Source organism: Cetorhinus maximus, chromosome 2, assembly GCF_964194155.1.
Source record: "Cetorhinus maximus chromosome 2, sCetMax3.hap1.1, whole genome shotgun sequence".
NCBI lineage: Eukaryota > Metazoa > Chordata > Chondrichthyes > Lamniformes > Cetorhinidae > Cetorhinus > Cetorhinus maximus.
Window position 1 is genome coordinate 57,922,959 of NC_135880.1, and position 18,163 is coordinate 57,941,121.

The window sequence follows — 18,163 nt, forward strand, 5'->3', positions numbered from 1 at the left end:
CACGTGATGTAGATAAACCCACAGTGCTGTTAGGGAGTGAGTTCCAGGATTTTGACCCAGCGACGTGAAGGAACCGCAATATATTTCCAAGTCAGGATGGTGAGTGACTTGGAGGGAAACTTGCAGGTGGTGATGTTCCCATGTGCTTGCTGCCCTTGTCCTTCTAGATAGTAGCGGGTACACACTTCTTCTACTGTGCGTTGGTGGTGGAGGGAGTGAATGTTTGTGGATGTGGTGTCAATCAAGTGGGCTGCTTTGTCTTGGATGGTGTCAAGCTTCTTGAGTGTTGTTGGAGCTGCACTCATCCATAAATTGAAGAGTATTCCATCACACTCCAGGCTTGCGCCTTGTAGATGGTGGACAGGCTTTGGGGAGTCAGGAGGTCAGCAACCCGCCACAGGATTCCTAGCCTCGGACCTGCTCTTGTAGTCATGATATTTATTTGACTAGTCCAGTTCAGTTCTGGTTAATGGTAACCTTCAGGATGTTGATAGTGGGGGACTCAACAATGGTAATGCTATTGAATGTCAAGGGCGATGGTTAGATTCAGTCTTGTTGGAAATGGTCATTGCATGGCATTCGTGTGGCATGAATGTTACTTGCCACTTGTCAGTCCAAGCCTGGATATTGTCCAGGACCTCCTGCATTTGGACATAGACTGCTTCAGTATCTGAGGAGTCACAAAAGTTGATGAACATTGTGTAATCATCAGCGAACATCCCTACTTCTGACCTTATAATGGAAGGAAGGTGATTGATGAAGCAGCTGAAAATGGTTGGGCCTGTGAAGCATAACCCCCTGGTATAGTGCTTCTCAGAGGTATCTAGGAAAATGACTCCAGGCTAGGTGAGCTCAGGCCTTCTTTGACCAGATCCCTCACTTACTTTGTTCAACAGGCTCACCTTCTGTTTCTCCTGGTTTTTGCTGTTGCTTCTCCTCTTCTTCCAAATGTTCTTTCATCCTAGGCAAAGAAACAAGAATGGCATCATGTCGAGCTGTGAGTGCTTACTCAGAATGAACAAGGCAAAAGAAAAATCAGAAACAACTAATATTCTAGGTCAGAAGTGCCTTGGCTATCCACTAAGCACAGCCCCACAAGCTTTCCCTTGACCTGCATTCCTGTAACTGGGTGCCTGTTTAAATAATGCTTTCAGCCATGTCAGCAATCCACCCTTGCTATTGCTAAGTGGGGCCAGGGGTAGTGTGGTCTGCCTGACTGGGATTGGGCATTGGGGTGGGTCGAGAGGGGAAGTTGATGAGGGTGGCGAGAGTTGTTGTTGCAGGGGCAGCCATTGCCGCTGTGGGGAGGGGGCATCCATGTGCCACAGTGTGCCTGATTAAGAGCCTCCTACCCCCCCCACCTTCCAAAAGCCCACTGGGAGGCTGCCAGGGTTAGTAGGCAGTCTCCCCACACAGTGGATGGCTCATCCGCCACTTGTAAAATGTCAGGAGCAGTAGGAAGAGTCCCTTAATTGCCAATTAAGTGGTTCAATTGACCTCTTGGTGGGAAGGCCAGCTTCCACCTTTCCTGCTGCTGGTAAAATGCCATGCAGGCAGGAAGGCAACGGGTACTCCAGACTGGCCTTCCCTCGCCATTTTACCAGCCCCCCCACCCATCCCTAGAGGGCTGATAAAATCCAGCTCTTAAGGTCGCATTGGGATTGTTAATAAATCATAAGTCTCAGATTTTGCATGCATAAATGAAACAATCACCTATTTTCGGTAGATATCACCAGAGTGAGCTCCAAAGCTTAAATAATGATTGGCAGATTGCTGGTGGGAACGGGTCGGCGTCAGCTCATTATTTTAACAGTCCATTTACCCTGTTCCCATTGGGCAGGTTAGGTTAAAATCTCAGTTCCTGTTTCCAATACCTGGGGCAGAATTTTATGGCCTCTCCCACCGGCAGGATTTTCCAGTCCCGCCAAAGTCGATGGACTTTTGAACGGCTCGCCACATTTTTCTGGCCCTGCCCCCGCCGCGACAGGACCTTGGAATTCCGCACGTGGAATTTTCCATAAACACAGTGACCTTGCATGTGCCATAAAGCGGGTAGGAATTTTGTTTGTCCCTTGTGCCCTTGGAGAAAATGTAGGTTTCAGACTCCCTAATGAGTCTTTTTCTTGACTGAACTGCTACAATGAACACTTTGTTAACCTGCTGGAGAGACATCCTGTTAATTGATGTGAAACAATATTGGTGACAGCAGTGAACAGTCTGCATTCAGTCTGTGACTGAAGGTGAATGATGTAGTGATAGGAAAGCAAGAGAAAAAATGATAAATAAAGGAGAAGGACAAACAATCTGCACATTGTTTCTCATTGAAATGAATAAGCTATCACATGAAAATTTCTTTCCAGCACATCTACTAAGTCGAGGGGAGAGCTCAGATGGAAAAGTTGTATCGATAAGTTTGAAAACAACTGAAAGGGAAGAGAGTAGCGTCACAGTCAGAAATTGTACATAAGGCACTACAAAGTGAAGGGGAAACTCAATGATGTAAACTAGTTAAACCAGGAGAGAGAAATAGGAAATGTGTGAATAAAACATGAGAGCAGATTGACAGGCTAGGGTGTGTGGCCCAAATAGGCTTTCTTCGTACAAAGAGTATAAGGAATAAACTGAATGAATTGTGGGTGCAAGTTGAACTCGGAAGGTATGACATGGTAGCCATTCCTGAGACATGACTACGAGACGGTCAGGACTTGGAACTAAATATACCAGGTTATAAAGTTTACAGAAAAGATAGGAAAAATAGAAGAGTGGGAGGGGTAGCCTTAGTAGATTAAGGATGTATTCACTTCAATAGTAAGAGAGCATATAATACAATGTAAATAGGCAATTGAGACTTTATGGATAGAGTTAAGAAATAGAAAATGATTTAAGATTCAGGATTAAAGATTGTAGTGGAAGTTGTATGGAGGTCCCAAGTAGCAGCTGTGGAGTGGTAGGTTGTATAAGTGCAGAGATTAGACAAACATGTAGTAAAGGCAGAGTGGCTTTAATGGGGGATTTTAACTTTCACATAGGTTGGGACAAACAGATGACCACATGCAAGAAAGTTAGTGAATTTCTTGAGTGTGCCTGGGATAGTTTTCTGTAATAAACCACACAAGTATCAGGCAAAGACCATCTCCAACAAGAGAGAATCCAACCATTGCCCCTTGATGTTCAATGGCATTACCATCACTGAATCCCTCGTTATCAACATCCTGAGGGTTACTGTTGACCAGAAACTGAACTGGGCTAGCCATATAAATACTGTGGCTACAAGAGCAGGCCAGAGACTAGGAATAATGCAACAAGTAACCCACCTCCTGACTCCTCAAAGCCTGTTCACCAACTACAAGGCACAAGTTAGGAGCGTGATGGAATACTCCCCATTTGCCTGGATGAGTGCAGCTCCCACAGCACTCAAGAAGCTTGACACCATCCAGGACAAAGCAGCCCACTTGATTGGCACCTTATCCGCAAACATCCACTCCCTCCACCACCGATGCACAGTAGCAGCAGTGTGTACCACCTACAAGATGTACTGTAGGAATTCACCAAGGCTCCTTCAACAGGACCTTCCAAATCCATGGCCACTACCATTTAGAAGGACAAGGGAAGCAAACATATTGGAACACCACCACCTAGAAGTTCCCCTCCAAGTCACTCACCATCCTGACTTGGAAATATATCGCCATTCCTTCACTGTCGCTAGGTCAAAATCCTGAACCTCCCTTCCTAACAGCACTGTGAGTGTACCCACACCACATGGACTGCAGCGGTTCAAGAAGGCAGCTCCCCACCACCTTCTCAAGGGCAACTAGGGATGGGCAATAAATGCTGGCCCAGCTAGCGAAGCCCACATTCCGTGAATAAATAAAGGAAAAAATATGTCCTAGAGTCAACAAAGCGGCAGGCCATATTAGACTTAGTAGATGATCCAGATTTAGCTAACAGCCTAACAGTGTGTGAACATTTATCTAACAGCAACCCAAATATAATCAAGTTCAATGTAGTGTTTGAGAAGGAGAAATGCAAACCAGCCACTAAGATTCCATGTTTAAGTAAGACTGACTTCAATAGGATGAGACAGAGACTATCCACAATAGACTGGGCAAACCTGTTAATGGTTAAAATGGCAGAAGATCAGTGAGCAGTGTTCAAAGAAGAAATCAGTGTGATACAGAACCAGCTTATAGCTTTGAGGGTCAAGAGCTTTACATGTCAAATAAGGCAATGGATGACGAAAGAGGTAAGGACTAAAGAAAAAGCATATTAAAATACAAATAATACCACAGATCCTAGTGAATAGGAAAGATTCAGAGAACAGCAAAGGGTAACAGATAGTAAAAACTACATAAAGGGAGTATGGAAAGAAAAGGGATATCAAAATCAACACAAAAAATGTTACAATTATTAGGGAAACAAGGGTGGTCAGAAGCAATATGGGCCCCTTAACAACTGATAATGGTGATATTGTCATTAAAAATAAGGAAATGGCTGACATGCTGAATAGTTACTATACATCAGTATTTACAGTAGAAGAAGAGGTCAGCATGTCAGACATCCCAATGAAACTAATATTCAATCACGGACATGAACTCACCAAAATTGACATAAGCAAAATAACAGTAATGAAGTAAATAATGGCACTTGTAGATTGACAAATCCCCAGGACCAGATGGTTTCCATCTCAGGGTTTCTAAGGAAGTATGTGAGAACATTGCAGATGTCTTAACTATAATCATGCAAAGTTCACTCAATCTGGGAATTTTGATTCCTTTAGATTGAAAAATTGTACATGTCACTCCACTATTTAAGAGGAGTAACAGAGGGAAAGCAGAGAATTCTAAACCAATTAGCCTAACATCTGTTGTCAGGAAATTACTAGAGTCTATAATTAAAGATAGGATGACTGAACATCTTGAAAGTTTTCCTATGATCAGAGCGAGTGTGGATTTGACAAACTTTATTAATTTTTTTGAAGAGTTAAAGTAGTGGAAAGGGAAATGTCTTTTGGTGTAATTTATATGAATTTCCAAAAGGCATTTGATAAGGTGCATCAGAAGAGACTGTTAGCTGAAGTTGAAGTTCATAGATTTGAAGGCAAATTATGCTTGGTTAGAAAATTAATTCAGCAGCATGAGATAGAAAATAGAGATAATGGGCAGGTATTCTAATTGACAGAATGTGACTAGTGGTGGCCTACAAGGTCCTGCGTTGGGGCCTCAATTATTCACCACATTTATTAATAACTTAGATAATGGGATGAAAAGCCATATATCCAGCTTTGCTAATGACACAAAGATGAGTGGCATTGTGGGCAGTGTAGATGGTAGCATAAGATTATAAGGAGGTATTGATAGATTAAGTGAATAGGCAAACTGTGGCAAATGTGAGGTAGTCTACTTGGGTCCTAAAAAGGATTGAATAAGGTACTTTCTAAATGGTGAAAAATTAGAAACAATGCAGGTCCAAAGGGACTTGGGAGGGTCCAGATACATAGGGCAGAATTTTCCATTTGGCATGCAGGGGCGGGCCCGACACGCCAGAACGCAAAATGACGCGCGATGACGTCGGGCGTGCGTCCCAATGTCATCGCGCTGTGTTGCGGTATTTTGTTTGGCGGGTGCATGCCGGAGTCGGCTGCGCGCCTGCCGATAATTGAAAGGTCTATTAAGGCCATTAACGTACTAATTAACTCCAACTTTGCATGCCGGAGTCGGCTGCGCGCCCACCAATAATTGAAAGGTCTATTAACTCCAAATTTACGCTGCCCGTCCAACTTAACAGTTGGTGGGCAGGCGGAAAAGCCAAGCAGCCTATACATTTTTTAGGAAACCTCATCCATGAGCGGGATGAGGTTTCCTAAAGCTAATAATGATTATATAAAAACTTTTCCTGAACAATAAAAACATGTCCCATCTCAAGTGTGACACAGTCACATGAAGGGACGTGATTCATTAAATTTTTATTGTATTTTTTTTTTCAAAGTGCTTCAATCTCCCTGAGTCACAGAGCTGTGCATGCACGAAAGAGCACTGGATCTGACTCTTCCCCCCCCTCTCCCCGCCCACACAGGTAGCGCTCACATTCATGTATTACGCTGGGCGGGCCTTAATTGGCCCGCCTGCGTAAAAGGGCAGTGCAGAGCCAATCGCAGGTGGTGGTCGGGTTCCCAACCACCCCTGCCCGCTCCCACCGAGCCCGTCCAACGAATGGAAAATCCTGGCCATAAGTTACTAAAATGCCATGAAAATTTTAACAAAATAATCAGAAAGGCAAATGAAATGCTGGCCATTATGCCTAGAGGATTAGAATGCAAGGGATTAGAAGTCAGGTTTCAGCTGTACAAAGCCCTGACTGATGTGAACAGTTCTAGGCATCACACCTCTGAAAGAATATATTGGCCTTGGGGGGGAATGCAGTATAGCTTTATCAGAATGATATCTGAACCCCAAGCGTTAAATTGTGAGGAGAAAATATACAAATTAGGATTGTATTCCCTGGAAATTTGAAGGTTAATGGGCAATTTGATCGAGGTTTTCAAGAAATTAAGGGATAGGGTAGATAGTCTAGGACGGGGGGGAATCATCTAAAAATTACAACCACCTTTCAGGAGTAAAATTAAGAAGTATTTTTATACACAAAGTGTGAAAGAAGCTTGGAACTCTTCCACAAACAGCAAATAATGTTTAATCAATTACTAGTACATAAGAAATTGTTCATTTTAAATTTGAGATTGAGAGATCTTTGTTAACCACAGGTATTATAGTATTTGGGGCAAAGGCAACTATACAAAGTTATGTTGTAGATCATCCATGACCTGATTGAATACTGGAGCAGGGTCAGGAGGCTAATTGGTCTCCTGTTCCTATCTCCCTATGTTCATAAGTCACTGCTGCTGTTTGATAGACATTTACATTGTGAGGCCAGAAATGCCAGGAGTTACATGCACCTAATTTCATTTGGTTTCAGTAATAAATTCTAAGGCAACCAGGGGTTTCTTGCCTCCTGACCAATGTTCCTTCTAGGCCATGTAGCTGTGCTGCAGCCCGGAAATTACCACAAGTCCTTCCCTTTAAGATACTGTATATGTGTGGCCATGAAGAAAAGTGTAAAGGTAATGCACACTTAAATGAATAGGCCATGCACAAAATCAAAATGAAAAGGGACGTTGCTCCCATTCCCTGTCATGATATCGCTTTAGGAGTGGGGTTGATGGTGTGCATGGCGGACCTCCCACATGTGCTGCCAGTTCTGCCTAACTGATGACCAGTGGTAAGCATGGCTGCAAGAAGTCATAAGTGGTTCTTGCAATACTGTATCTAACAGAAATTGATTGACATTGGCAAAGCGGCACGTCATCAATGGAACAGTTGGCAGGACAAATTGTGAAACTGGCTCGGAATTGTGAAGACGCCGCTTGGAATTTCTGCTCCCACCACAGAACAGTGGAAGCGAATTAAACATTTGGCTGTATTAAAAGCCACAGAGAGGGTGAGGAGGAGGAAAACACTATGGCCTTATTGTTGACTTTGACTTTTTGTTCTGTGATGTGGAACAGATTCGAATATGGTGTGGTGGGAGACATGGCCACATAATTTAGCAACAGTGCTTCGAGGACAGACCAAATTAGTAACTGTTCTGTTGAGCATACTTCAAATTCCTACAATATAAAGCGGTTGAATTCCTGAGGGGCTGCTTTGGATCATCTACAGTAACATTTCTTTAAGATCCACAGAAACACTGATGAAATAGGACTTGTTTAAATGGCATAAATGTTGTTTCTTTAGAGTTTCCATGGATCTTCTGCCAAAGTTATGGTAAATTATTGGGAAATCTTTGCAGAAAAGTATTATTTCTACATCTGAACTAAGATTCAAATATTCAGCGTAGTAGCTCTTTGTTGATATGCTGTGTATGATGTTGTATGATGGCTGTGTGACAGGTTTGCAGGTTTAAACTGGAGGTTGTTTGTAAAACTGCTACAATTACCATCAAATTTCATCAATAAATACCAAATTTCTTCTGGAAAGTATATTTATAACTTAACGAGAGTTGGGAAGTACTTTAGGCCTAAAGTACTTCTGTAACACTTCAGTTAGGACTTTCTTGTATCCCCTCTTGCATCACCACCATAACTTCACCTGAAAGGCAGACAAAACCATGGTTACACTAACTGGGGCTTCTCTGTTCTTCCAGCAAAGTTGCGCAAGGGAGCAGGAACAATGCCAAAGAAATTTCTGGCCTTAAATTCTCCTACCTAGTTGCTGTGAGTTTGTAGTATGAAGTTAATTCTTTAAAAAAATTAATTTGTTATGAGCAACATTCTCAATGATACAATGACTTTACTATCATAATTTCCAACCCCATAATTGACTGGTATGAGTGTTGGATGTCCTTGTATCACTCCAGTAAGGGCAGCCAAATAATTTGCTTGATTAATTTGACCTACAGGGACATATTTACAATGTGGCCACTATTGTGACATCACAATAGCTGCTGTGTTTCCATCATTATTACCTTCTAACAGTATTGGCACATTCACTGTAAGAAGATTAGAATGTAGATCAGTACAAGTACAAAAGTCTGTGATGTGATTATTGATATTAAGGAATCTTTGTCATGAACTACTTTTCTTTCTAACTCAACATTTAACCTTCTACCAAAAGTCATCAATTCCCCCAGAATTGGACTGTCTGATATTGCTTATACCATTACCAGCTGTTTTAGTTCAAACTCCCCTCTCATTCTTGGTTGACTTAATATCTTAATTTCAGAGACACAGGCCGCAAATTTCAGCTCTATAGCACCACTGGTTTTGGTTCAACGGGAGCTTGGAGATCAAGAAAATCGCGCGGGGTTGGCAACTGACTTTTGGTGCAGGCCATGCTGATCACCACCTTAGGAAGGGTTATAGTACGTACGGGAAGCTCTTGCTTGCAGTGGAAGCAAGTAAAATAGGCAGATCATAATGCCGGTCAACATCTAATATTGATCTGGTACCTGATCTGCCATTTTGGATCTGGAAACACCCTCTCTTAAACATTCATAGCTCACCATGCGTCCAGCTGCATAAGGAACCATGCCATTCCTGGATGAGGGAACCGCACCGCCCTCCCCCCCCCCCTGCCTCGCCCATCTACTTGGGTGACTGAAAAGTATCAGTTTGAAGCTTTCACATGATGTGCTTTGGACTTTCTTATGCTGCCAGAGAGTGAATGGAAGTACTATGCATTTGTGAAGCTCACACAAGTTCTTGGAGTGAGACGGGGGTGATAGTGATCAATTCCAAGGGGTTGAGTGGATTTTGAAGGCCCCTGAGCAGAAAGCTTGTCCTTATTCATGGGAGCCATAGTTGCAGTCTCTCTTGGGCTGCAGCATGACAGGGAGGTGAGAGTGACTGCCCTTGATATCAAGGCTGCACTTGACCGAATATGGCATCAAGGAGCCCTAGCAAAACTGGAGTCAATGGGATCAGGGGAAAAACTCTCCACTGGTTGGAGTCATATCTAGCACAAAGGAAGGTGGTTGTGGCTGTTGAATGTCAATCATCTCAGTCCCAGGACATCGCTACAGGAGTTCCTCAGGTAATGTCCTAGGTCCAACCATCTTCAGCTGCTTCAGCAATGTATTCCCTCCATCATAATGTCAGAAATGGGGCTGTTTGCTGATGATTGCACAATGTTCAGCACCATTCGCCGACTTCTCAGATACTGAAGCAGTCCATGTCCTTATGTAGCAAGACCTGGACAACATTCAGGTTTGGGCTTATAAGTGGCAAGTGGCATTCATGCCACACAAGTGTCAGGCAATGACCATCTCCAGCAATAGGGAATCTAACCATCTCCCCTTGACACTCAATGGGCAGGATTTCCCGGTTGGCGAGCGGGGGGGCGGGGCCCGCATGTTGACACGTAAAATGACACGGGATGACATCGGGTGGAACTCCCGACGTCACCCCGCGTCATTTCAATTTTCAGGTCGGCGGGGGCTTAGCCGAATAAGCTGTGCACCTGCCGACCTGTCAATGGCTTGTTGAGGCCATTGACAAAGTAATTGAGCTAGTTAAAGGACCTGCCCGTCTAACCTTAAGGCTGGCGGGCAGGCTGGTAGCCCCAGCAGGCTTCAGAGAAAGCATGAAACCTCATCCACGGGCAGGATAAGGTTTCATGTAGGTTTCTAAAAATTTAATAAAAGTTCAACTAAAAGTGATGGACATGTCCCAACTCATGTGACACACTTAGCATCAGGGAGATGAGTGCGCTCATTTGCGCGCATGCGCAAAAGAGCGCACTCCCGACTTAGGGGATCCCCCCCCCGCTTGCACAGGGAGCACATAGCGCTTCCTGGCGGACGTCATGCTGGGCGGGCCTTAATCGGCCCGCCCATGTAAAATGGCGACGCATCCCCAATCGGGGGCGCCAATCGAAGGCGCGCCTCTACACGCCCGCTCCTGAATTTCCCCCCCGATGGGGGGAAAATTCTGCCCATACTACCACTGAATTCCCTACTATCAACATCCTGAGGGTTACCATTGACCAGAAACCGAACTGGACCAGCCATATAAATACTGTGGCTTATTTACAATATATATTAATGACTTAGATGAGGGAAGTGAATGTACTATCGCCAAATTTGCGGATGATACAAAAATAAGTGGGAAGGCAAGTGGTGAGGATGACACGAGACTACAGAGGGATATAGACAGGTTGAGTGAGTGGGCAAAGAAGTGCCAGATGGAATATAATGTGGGAAAATGTGAGGTTATGCACTTTGGCAGGAAGAATAGAGGAGCTGAATATTATTTAAATGGAGAAAGACTGCAGAAGGCTGCGGCACAGAGGGATTTGAGAGTCCTTGTGCATGAATACCGCAAAGCTAGCACACAAGTTCAACAGGTAATAGGGAAGGCAAATAGAATGCTGGCCTTTATTTCAAAGGGAATGGAGTTTGAAAATAGGGAAGTCTTGCTAAAACTATGCAAAGCACTTAGAATACTGTAACAAATTTATTAGAATTCTTAGAGGAGGTCACGAGCAGGATAGATAAAGGGGCACCAGTAGGCATAATATATTTGGATTTCCAAAAGACGTTGGATAAGGTACCGCACATAAGGCTATTTAATAAGATAAGAGCCCATGGCGTTGGGGGTAGTATATTAGCATGGACAGAGGATTGGCTAACTAATAGAAGACAGAGAGTTGGGATAAGGGGGGCATTTTCAGGATGGTAACCTGTAACTAGTGGAGTGCCACAGGGGTCAGTGCTGAGGCTTCAATTATTTACAATATCTATTAATGACTTAGATGAGGGAAGTGAATGTACTATCACCAAGTTTGCGGATGACACAAAAATAGGTGGGAAGGCAAATGGTGAGGATGACACAAAGAGTACACAGAAGGATATAGACAGGTTAAGTGACTGGGCAAAAACTTGGCTAATGGAATATAATGTGGAAAAACGTAGGGAAGAATTTTGCCGCAAGTGTGCAGGGGTGGGCCCAACACGTAAAATTACGCGCGATGATGTTGGGCGTGCGTCCCAATGTCATCGCGCATCATTTCAATATTTCATTTGGTGGGCACGTGCCGGAGGCGGCTGCGCGCCCACTGAACTGTCAATGGCCTATTAAAGCCATTAGAAAAATAAGTAAACCTGTTAAAAACGCTGCCCATCCAACCTTAAGGTTGGCGGGCAGACAAAGAGCCCAAGCGGCCTTCGGATTTTTCAGGAAACCTCATCCACGGGCGGGATGAGGTTTCTTGAAGCTTCCATAAAATAAATAAATACATTTCCTAACTTCACAAACATGTCCAAGCTCATGTGATATTGTCACATGAAGGGACATATTTAAATAAATTTTTACTTTATTTATTAAAAAGTTTTCAAATCCATTCAATCTCCCCGAGGCAGCTCAAAAGAGCACAGGCCCTGACTCTCCCTCCTCCCCCCGCCTGCACAGGTAGCGCTGAGCGCCACTGGCCACACATTACACTGGGTGGGCTTTAATTTGCCCGCCCGCGTAAAATGGCAGTGCGCAGCCGATCGCTTAATATCGATTGAACCCAGATGGGAAAATTTCAGCGCCCCCGCCTGCTCCCGTCTAGCCCACCCGCCATAGGAAAAATTCTCCCCGTGAGTTCTTGCACTTTCTCAGGAAGATTAGAGGAGCTGAATATTATTAAATGGAGAAAGACTGAAGAAAGCTGCAGCACAAAGGGATTTGGGGTTCCTTGTGCATGAATCACAAAAAGCTAACATACAAGTTCAACAAGTAACTGGGAAGGCAAATGGAATGGCCTTTATTTCAAAGGGAATGGAGTATAAAAATAGGGAAGTCTTGCTAAAACTATACAAGGCACTAGTTAGACCACACCTAGAACACTGTGAACAATTTTGGTCCCATTATCTAAGGAAAGATATACTGGCATTGGAGGCAGTCCAGAGAAGATCCACTAGGTTGATCCCAGGTATGGAGGGATTTTCTTATGAGGAGAGGTTGAGTAAATTAAGCCTGTACTCAATGGGATTTAGGAAAATGAGAGGCGATCTTATTAAAACATGTAAGATTCTTAGGGGGCTTGACAGGGTAGATGCTGAGAAGTTGTTTCCCCTTGTGGGAGAGTTTAGGACCAGAGGGCATAATCTCAGAGTAAGGAGGTGCCTATTTAAAACAGAGATGAGGAGGAATTTCTTCTCTCAGAGGGTAGTTAATCTGTGGAATTCAGTACTGCAGAGGGCTGTAGAGGCTGGGCCGTTAAGTGTATTCAAGGCTGAGATAGGCAGATTTTTAATTAGTAAGGGAATCAAAGGTTATCGGGAAAAGGCAGGAAACGTGGAGTTGAGGATTATCAGATCAGCCATAATCTCATTGAATGGCGGAGCAGACTCGATGGGCTGAATGGCCTATTTCTGCTCCTGCGTCTTATGACTACAAGAGCAGGTCAGAGACTGGGAATTCGGCAGTGAGTAACTCACCTCCTGACTCCCAAAGCCTGTCCAACATTTCCAAGGCACAAGTCAAGGGTGTGATGGAATACTCCCCACTTGCCTGGATGAGTGCAGTTCCAACAACACTCAAGAAGTTTATCACCATCCTGGACAAAGCAATCCGTTTGATTGGCACCCCATCCACCGCCTTCAACATTCACTCCCTCCACCACTGAAGCACAGTTGTAGCAGTGTATATCATCTACAAGATGCGCTGCAGCAACTCACCAATGCTCCTTCAACAACACCTTCCAAATCCTCGACTTCTACCACCAAGAAGGACATGGGCAGCAAATGCATGGCCACCACCACCTGCAAGTTTCCCTTCAAGCCTCACATCACCCTGACTTGGAACTATATCACCATTCCTTCACTGTTGCTGGGTTAAAATCCTGCAACTCCCTAACAACGGTGGGTGTACTTACACCACATGAACTGCAGTGATTCAAGAAGGCGGCTCACCACCACGTTCTCAAGGACAATTAGGGATGGGCAATAAATGCCTGTCTAACCAACAATGCCCGCATCCTGTGAAAGAATAAAAATAAAGATGAAACACAGACAGCAGAGAGGGAAAGTTGTTAATGAAGGGAGGAGAAGGGCTCTCAACAAAAGACCATGGCCATCTAGGACCTTCAGAGAGCACCTCTATCTCCACCTCAACCAGGAGCAGTGTCTGAATTGGCTATGTTTCACAAAGAAGCTGGTTACTGAACTGTGTCACCTCCTCCCAATGGACTTGCACCTGCAGCACAGGACAGGCACAGTGGCTGTTAAGATTAGCGTCACCCTCGATTTCTATGTCCCAGGATCCTTGTCAGCTGGAGCCAGCAACACTGCCAACATCTCTTTCCATCACTGCACCGGGGAGGTCATTGAAGCCCTGTACCCAAGAAGGGGAGATTTTATTATCTTTTCGTGAAGCAGGCGCATGGCGTTTCCAGGGTGGCAGGATTCACAATGGTGCAGGACACCATTAACTGCAGTATGTGGCTCCACACGCACCTCATATCAATGGGGAGATGTATGAGAAGCGTAAAGGGTTCCACTACTTCAGAGCGCATTTGGTGTGGAGCCATGCACAGAGCATCAGGTTAGTGAATGTCCACTATCCTGGCAGCAACCACAGTGTTTTTACCCTGTGCTAGTCAGCAGTTTCCAGCATCTTTGAGTTACCACATCAAATCAGTGGGTCGCTGCTTGGTGGCAAGGACTATATACTCTGCACATGACTCATGACTCTCCTCCACCACCCAAATACAAGTGGAAAATGCTCATACAACAAGAGCAATGCTTCCACCAGGAATGTCGTGGAATAAACCATCATTGTTTTCAGACTACTGTTCTTTCTGTATTGTTTGAGAAACACCTCAATACTCATCGGAATGTCTCTGCAAATTTGAGGTGATGTGCCACATCCTTCACACCCTGCTAATCATGAGGGCCAGCCTTTGATACCAGGCCTTCGGCTAGCACCTCAGAAGGTTAGAAAAAAAGAGGAAGGGCTGGCCATCATCACTATGAATGAGCTATCCGTGAGCGGCTTATCAAACTCTGGTTCCCCTGAAACTATCCCCAGATTACTGTCATTCCACACTTCTCCACCTTTCTCTCTGCTACAGAGCATCACAGTGTCCTCTTCACCAAAACCCTGGAATTAAAAACAACTTTATCTAATAACACTTCCAATTCCAATAATACACACAAAAGTCAACTATTCCACCTCTAAGTCCGTTTTGCCTTTGCCTTGTTTAGTGCTCCTGTGTACAAGTAGCTGCAGAATGGCTGATGGAAAGTTATTGACTTTCACGAAGGTGAGGAGGAGGGGTGGCAGGGTGGGTGGGGGTGGGGGTGGTGCAGGGGAGACTGCAGACGGTCTTGCAGGATGCATTCTAGCAGCCCTGGGCCTTGAGGCCCTGGTTTTGGTTTTGGACTGCATCACCTCAACATGGGTAGAAGTTGGCTGATAGGCAAATTTCTTCAAATGGTTGTAAAATAACCTCATCTCGGTCCTAAATAGGCTGACTCTTTAATCTGAGATTGTGACCCTTCCTCGGGACTCCACAGACAGGAGAAACATCCTCTAGCATCTCATCTATCAAGCCTCTAAAGAATTTTATGTTTCAATAAGATCAGCTCTCATTCTCAACTCTAGGAAATATAGACCTAGTCTATCAATGCCTCCTCATAGGATAATACCCTCATCCCAGGAATACTCTCTCTAAGGTAAGTAGGTATTGTGTGCTAGTCCATAGGTAAGGAAATGCAAACATGCACACAATACCTACAGGTGTGATCTCACCAAAGTCTAATAAAATTACTATAAGACTTCTCCATTTTTCACTCTGAACCATTTGTTATAAAGGCTAACACACTATTTGCTTTCCTAATTGTCTGCTGCACCTGCATGTTAATTTACTGTAATTTGTGTACAAGAACACCCAGGTCTCTGAATACCACCATTTCCCAGTCTGTTTAAAAAATATTCAGCTTTTTTATTTTGCCTACCAAAGTGCACAACTTCACATTTCTCCAAATTACAGTATATTCATTCCATCTACCATGTCCTTACACTCTAACTTATTCTGTCTATACATGTTTGCAGCCTCCTTGTGTCCTTCCTCAGTTTACTTCCCCACCTAACTTTGTATCATTAACAAACATGAATACATTTCAAACAGTCCCTCCTCCACTTCATTCACAAATATTGTAAATGGTGAAGGCCCAAGTGCTGACCTTTGTGATACCCCACCAGTTACAGTCTGTCAACCTAAAAATGACTGCTTATTTGGACTTTGTTTTCTGTCCATTAAACAATCTTCAATCCATTTTAATATATTACTCCAGATCCCATGGGCACTAATTTTATGTAATAGCCTCTTGTGCAGCACTTTATCGAATGTTTTTTGAAAATCCAAATGCACTACATCCACTGGTTCTTTCTTATCCACCCTACTAGTTACAACTCCTGGGCTGGCTGGCTGATTGGCAACTGCAGGGGCATAGGCAGAGTGGCAGAGGTGGGAGCACAAGTGCAGTCATCTGAGAGAGGACAGCAGGTTCGTGCATCATGGAGTTACTGCCAGTCCCCTGGAGCGGCAGTTCAGCCATCCTAGTTAATCTGCTAGAGCATAGATTGCTGGACTGCAATGAGATGCTGCAGGCCCCTTTGAGCACTGGTATCCACAGCCACATGAATGAAGTGATTTCTCCTTATCTCAGTCACAAGTGATTGGCTCCTTATCTTGAGACAATGCCCTTGTGTTTTAGATTCCCCAACCAGCAGAAACAACCTCTCAGGGTCCACCCTATCAAACCCCTTCAGAATCTTGCATGTTTCAGAGACGCATTTCAGTAGACAGCCCTCGCTGCCCAGTAACCACCATTTAGTTTGCCATGGTGGCTCAAATGCAAATTGAACAGCAGAGTCTTATAGAATGAACGCATCATGACTGTGGCCAGGATACTAGTCATTGACTTGCATGATTCACTGCCAAAGGTTGCACACCAGCTGGATTTTGAGGGAATGGAATCCCTTTTGGTTCTGGTATATGGTGGAGTCAACAAGCAGCACGCCTAAAGTGATGTGCGTGCAGTCAATGGCTCACTGCATTAAGGGGAAGCCTGCAATCCTAGTGAAGCCACATGCTTGCTCCACCTGGTATACACTGGCATGAAAGAATTAAAGGTAATCAGCTGTCTTGAAATACAGAGGCTCAGTTACATCCCTTGCGTAATAGTGGGTAGCGAACTATGAAATGTTGCAAATACCTCCTCCTCCTCCAACCTGGAAGGATCCAGATGCATAAAAGTTTATTTCCACTGTCAGCTTCAGTGCACAAGCAATGTGGTCCTTCCCATGTTCTGAGGTTGAAGTTGTCACTGCGGTAAATGGCAGACTTCAATGAGAGCATCCTCACGCGTGGTTCGTCACTGAGATTCAGGTAGGACAATTGTTCCCTGGACATAATAGATGGACAAGGCCTCGTGCTAAGAACCCTTACCCCCTTCCTCACCTTCCTCTAGCAGCTTGTCCTGCTTAATTGTGTTGCCTCTGCTGATTCTCTCAGTTATTTTGTACTCCAAGGGGAATTCTTACTGCTACATTCATATCTGGATGTGACTGGTTTGTGCAGAAGCCATGAAGTCAGGAAACAGACACAGTGTCATGCTCGATACACAATACAAAACTCTTTCTAACATCACCTATGGTCTGTGCCTACAGGTTTTGCCCTGGCTATTTTGTGTCATTTGCTCTGCTCAAGATTCTCCATGTTTGCAGCCAAACTTCTCATGCATATGATGGTTGCCTGCCTAGGAACTCAGGTAATGTTTATCAGAACTGTGTTGATTGAGATTTAACAATGTGTTGTACTGTGCTATGAAGTGATCATTAATCCCTGTCTTATGTTGTTTATAATATAGTGATTTTATTTGTAAGTTTTGTTGCACAGCTGTACATGACACTTGAGAGAAAAAAGTGGGTTTCTCTTTCAGATTGTATTTGGTTAACACCTGCACTACTATTTATTACAGATGCTCATTCAGGAACAAAATTGCTGCCCTAAAAACCATGACTAATAGTCCAGGAGCAGAGCCATTAGAAATCTTCATTTTTTTCAGTAAATATTAAGGATTTTAATATTTAAGTGAAAGTACTTTATAAAAAATTCATGATGAGTAAACATATGTGTATTTTTCATTCATGGGATGTGGGCATCGCTGGCCAAACCAGAATTTATCGCCCAACCCTAATTGCCCTTGAGAAGGTGATGGTGAGCTGCCTTCTTGAACCGCTGCAGCCCATATGATGCAAGTACACCCACAGTGCTGTTAGGGAAGGAGTTCCAGAATTTTGACCCAGCGACAGTGAATGAACAGCGATATATTTCCAAGTCAGGAAGGTGTGTGGGTTGGAGGGGAACTTCCAGGTGGTGGTGTTCCCATGTGCCTGCTGCCCTTGCCCTTTTAGGTGGTGGGCTTGCAAGATGCTGCCTAAGGAGCCTTGGTGAGTTCCTGCAGTGCATGTTGTTGATGGTACACACTGCTGCCATTATGTGTCAGTGGTGGAGGGAGTGAATGTTTAAATTGGTGGATAGGGTGCCAGTCAAGCTGGCTGCTTTCTTCTGGATGGTGTTGAGCTTCTTGAGTGCTGTTGGAACTTTACTCATCCAGG

At 44.2% G+C, this 18,163-nt stretch overlaps 1 protein-coding gene across 1 annotated transcript in view; it reads left to right on the plus strand.

Moving 5' to 3' along the window:
* adgrv1 (adhesion G protein-coupled receptor V1) overlaps nucleotides 1–18,163 on the plus strand; it is a 735,500-nt gene that overhangs the window by 466,572 nt on the left and 250,765 nt on the right. Inside the window, exon 80 of the mRNA XM_078557559.1 lies at nucleotides 17,213–17,313. Coding sequence (XP_078413685.1) covers nucleotides 17,213–17,313 — 101 coding nt within the window. The remainder of the gene's footprint in view (nucleotides 1–17,212; nucleotides 17,314–18,163) is intronic.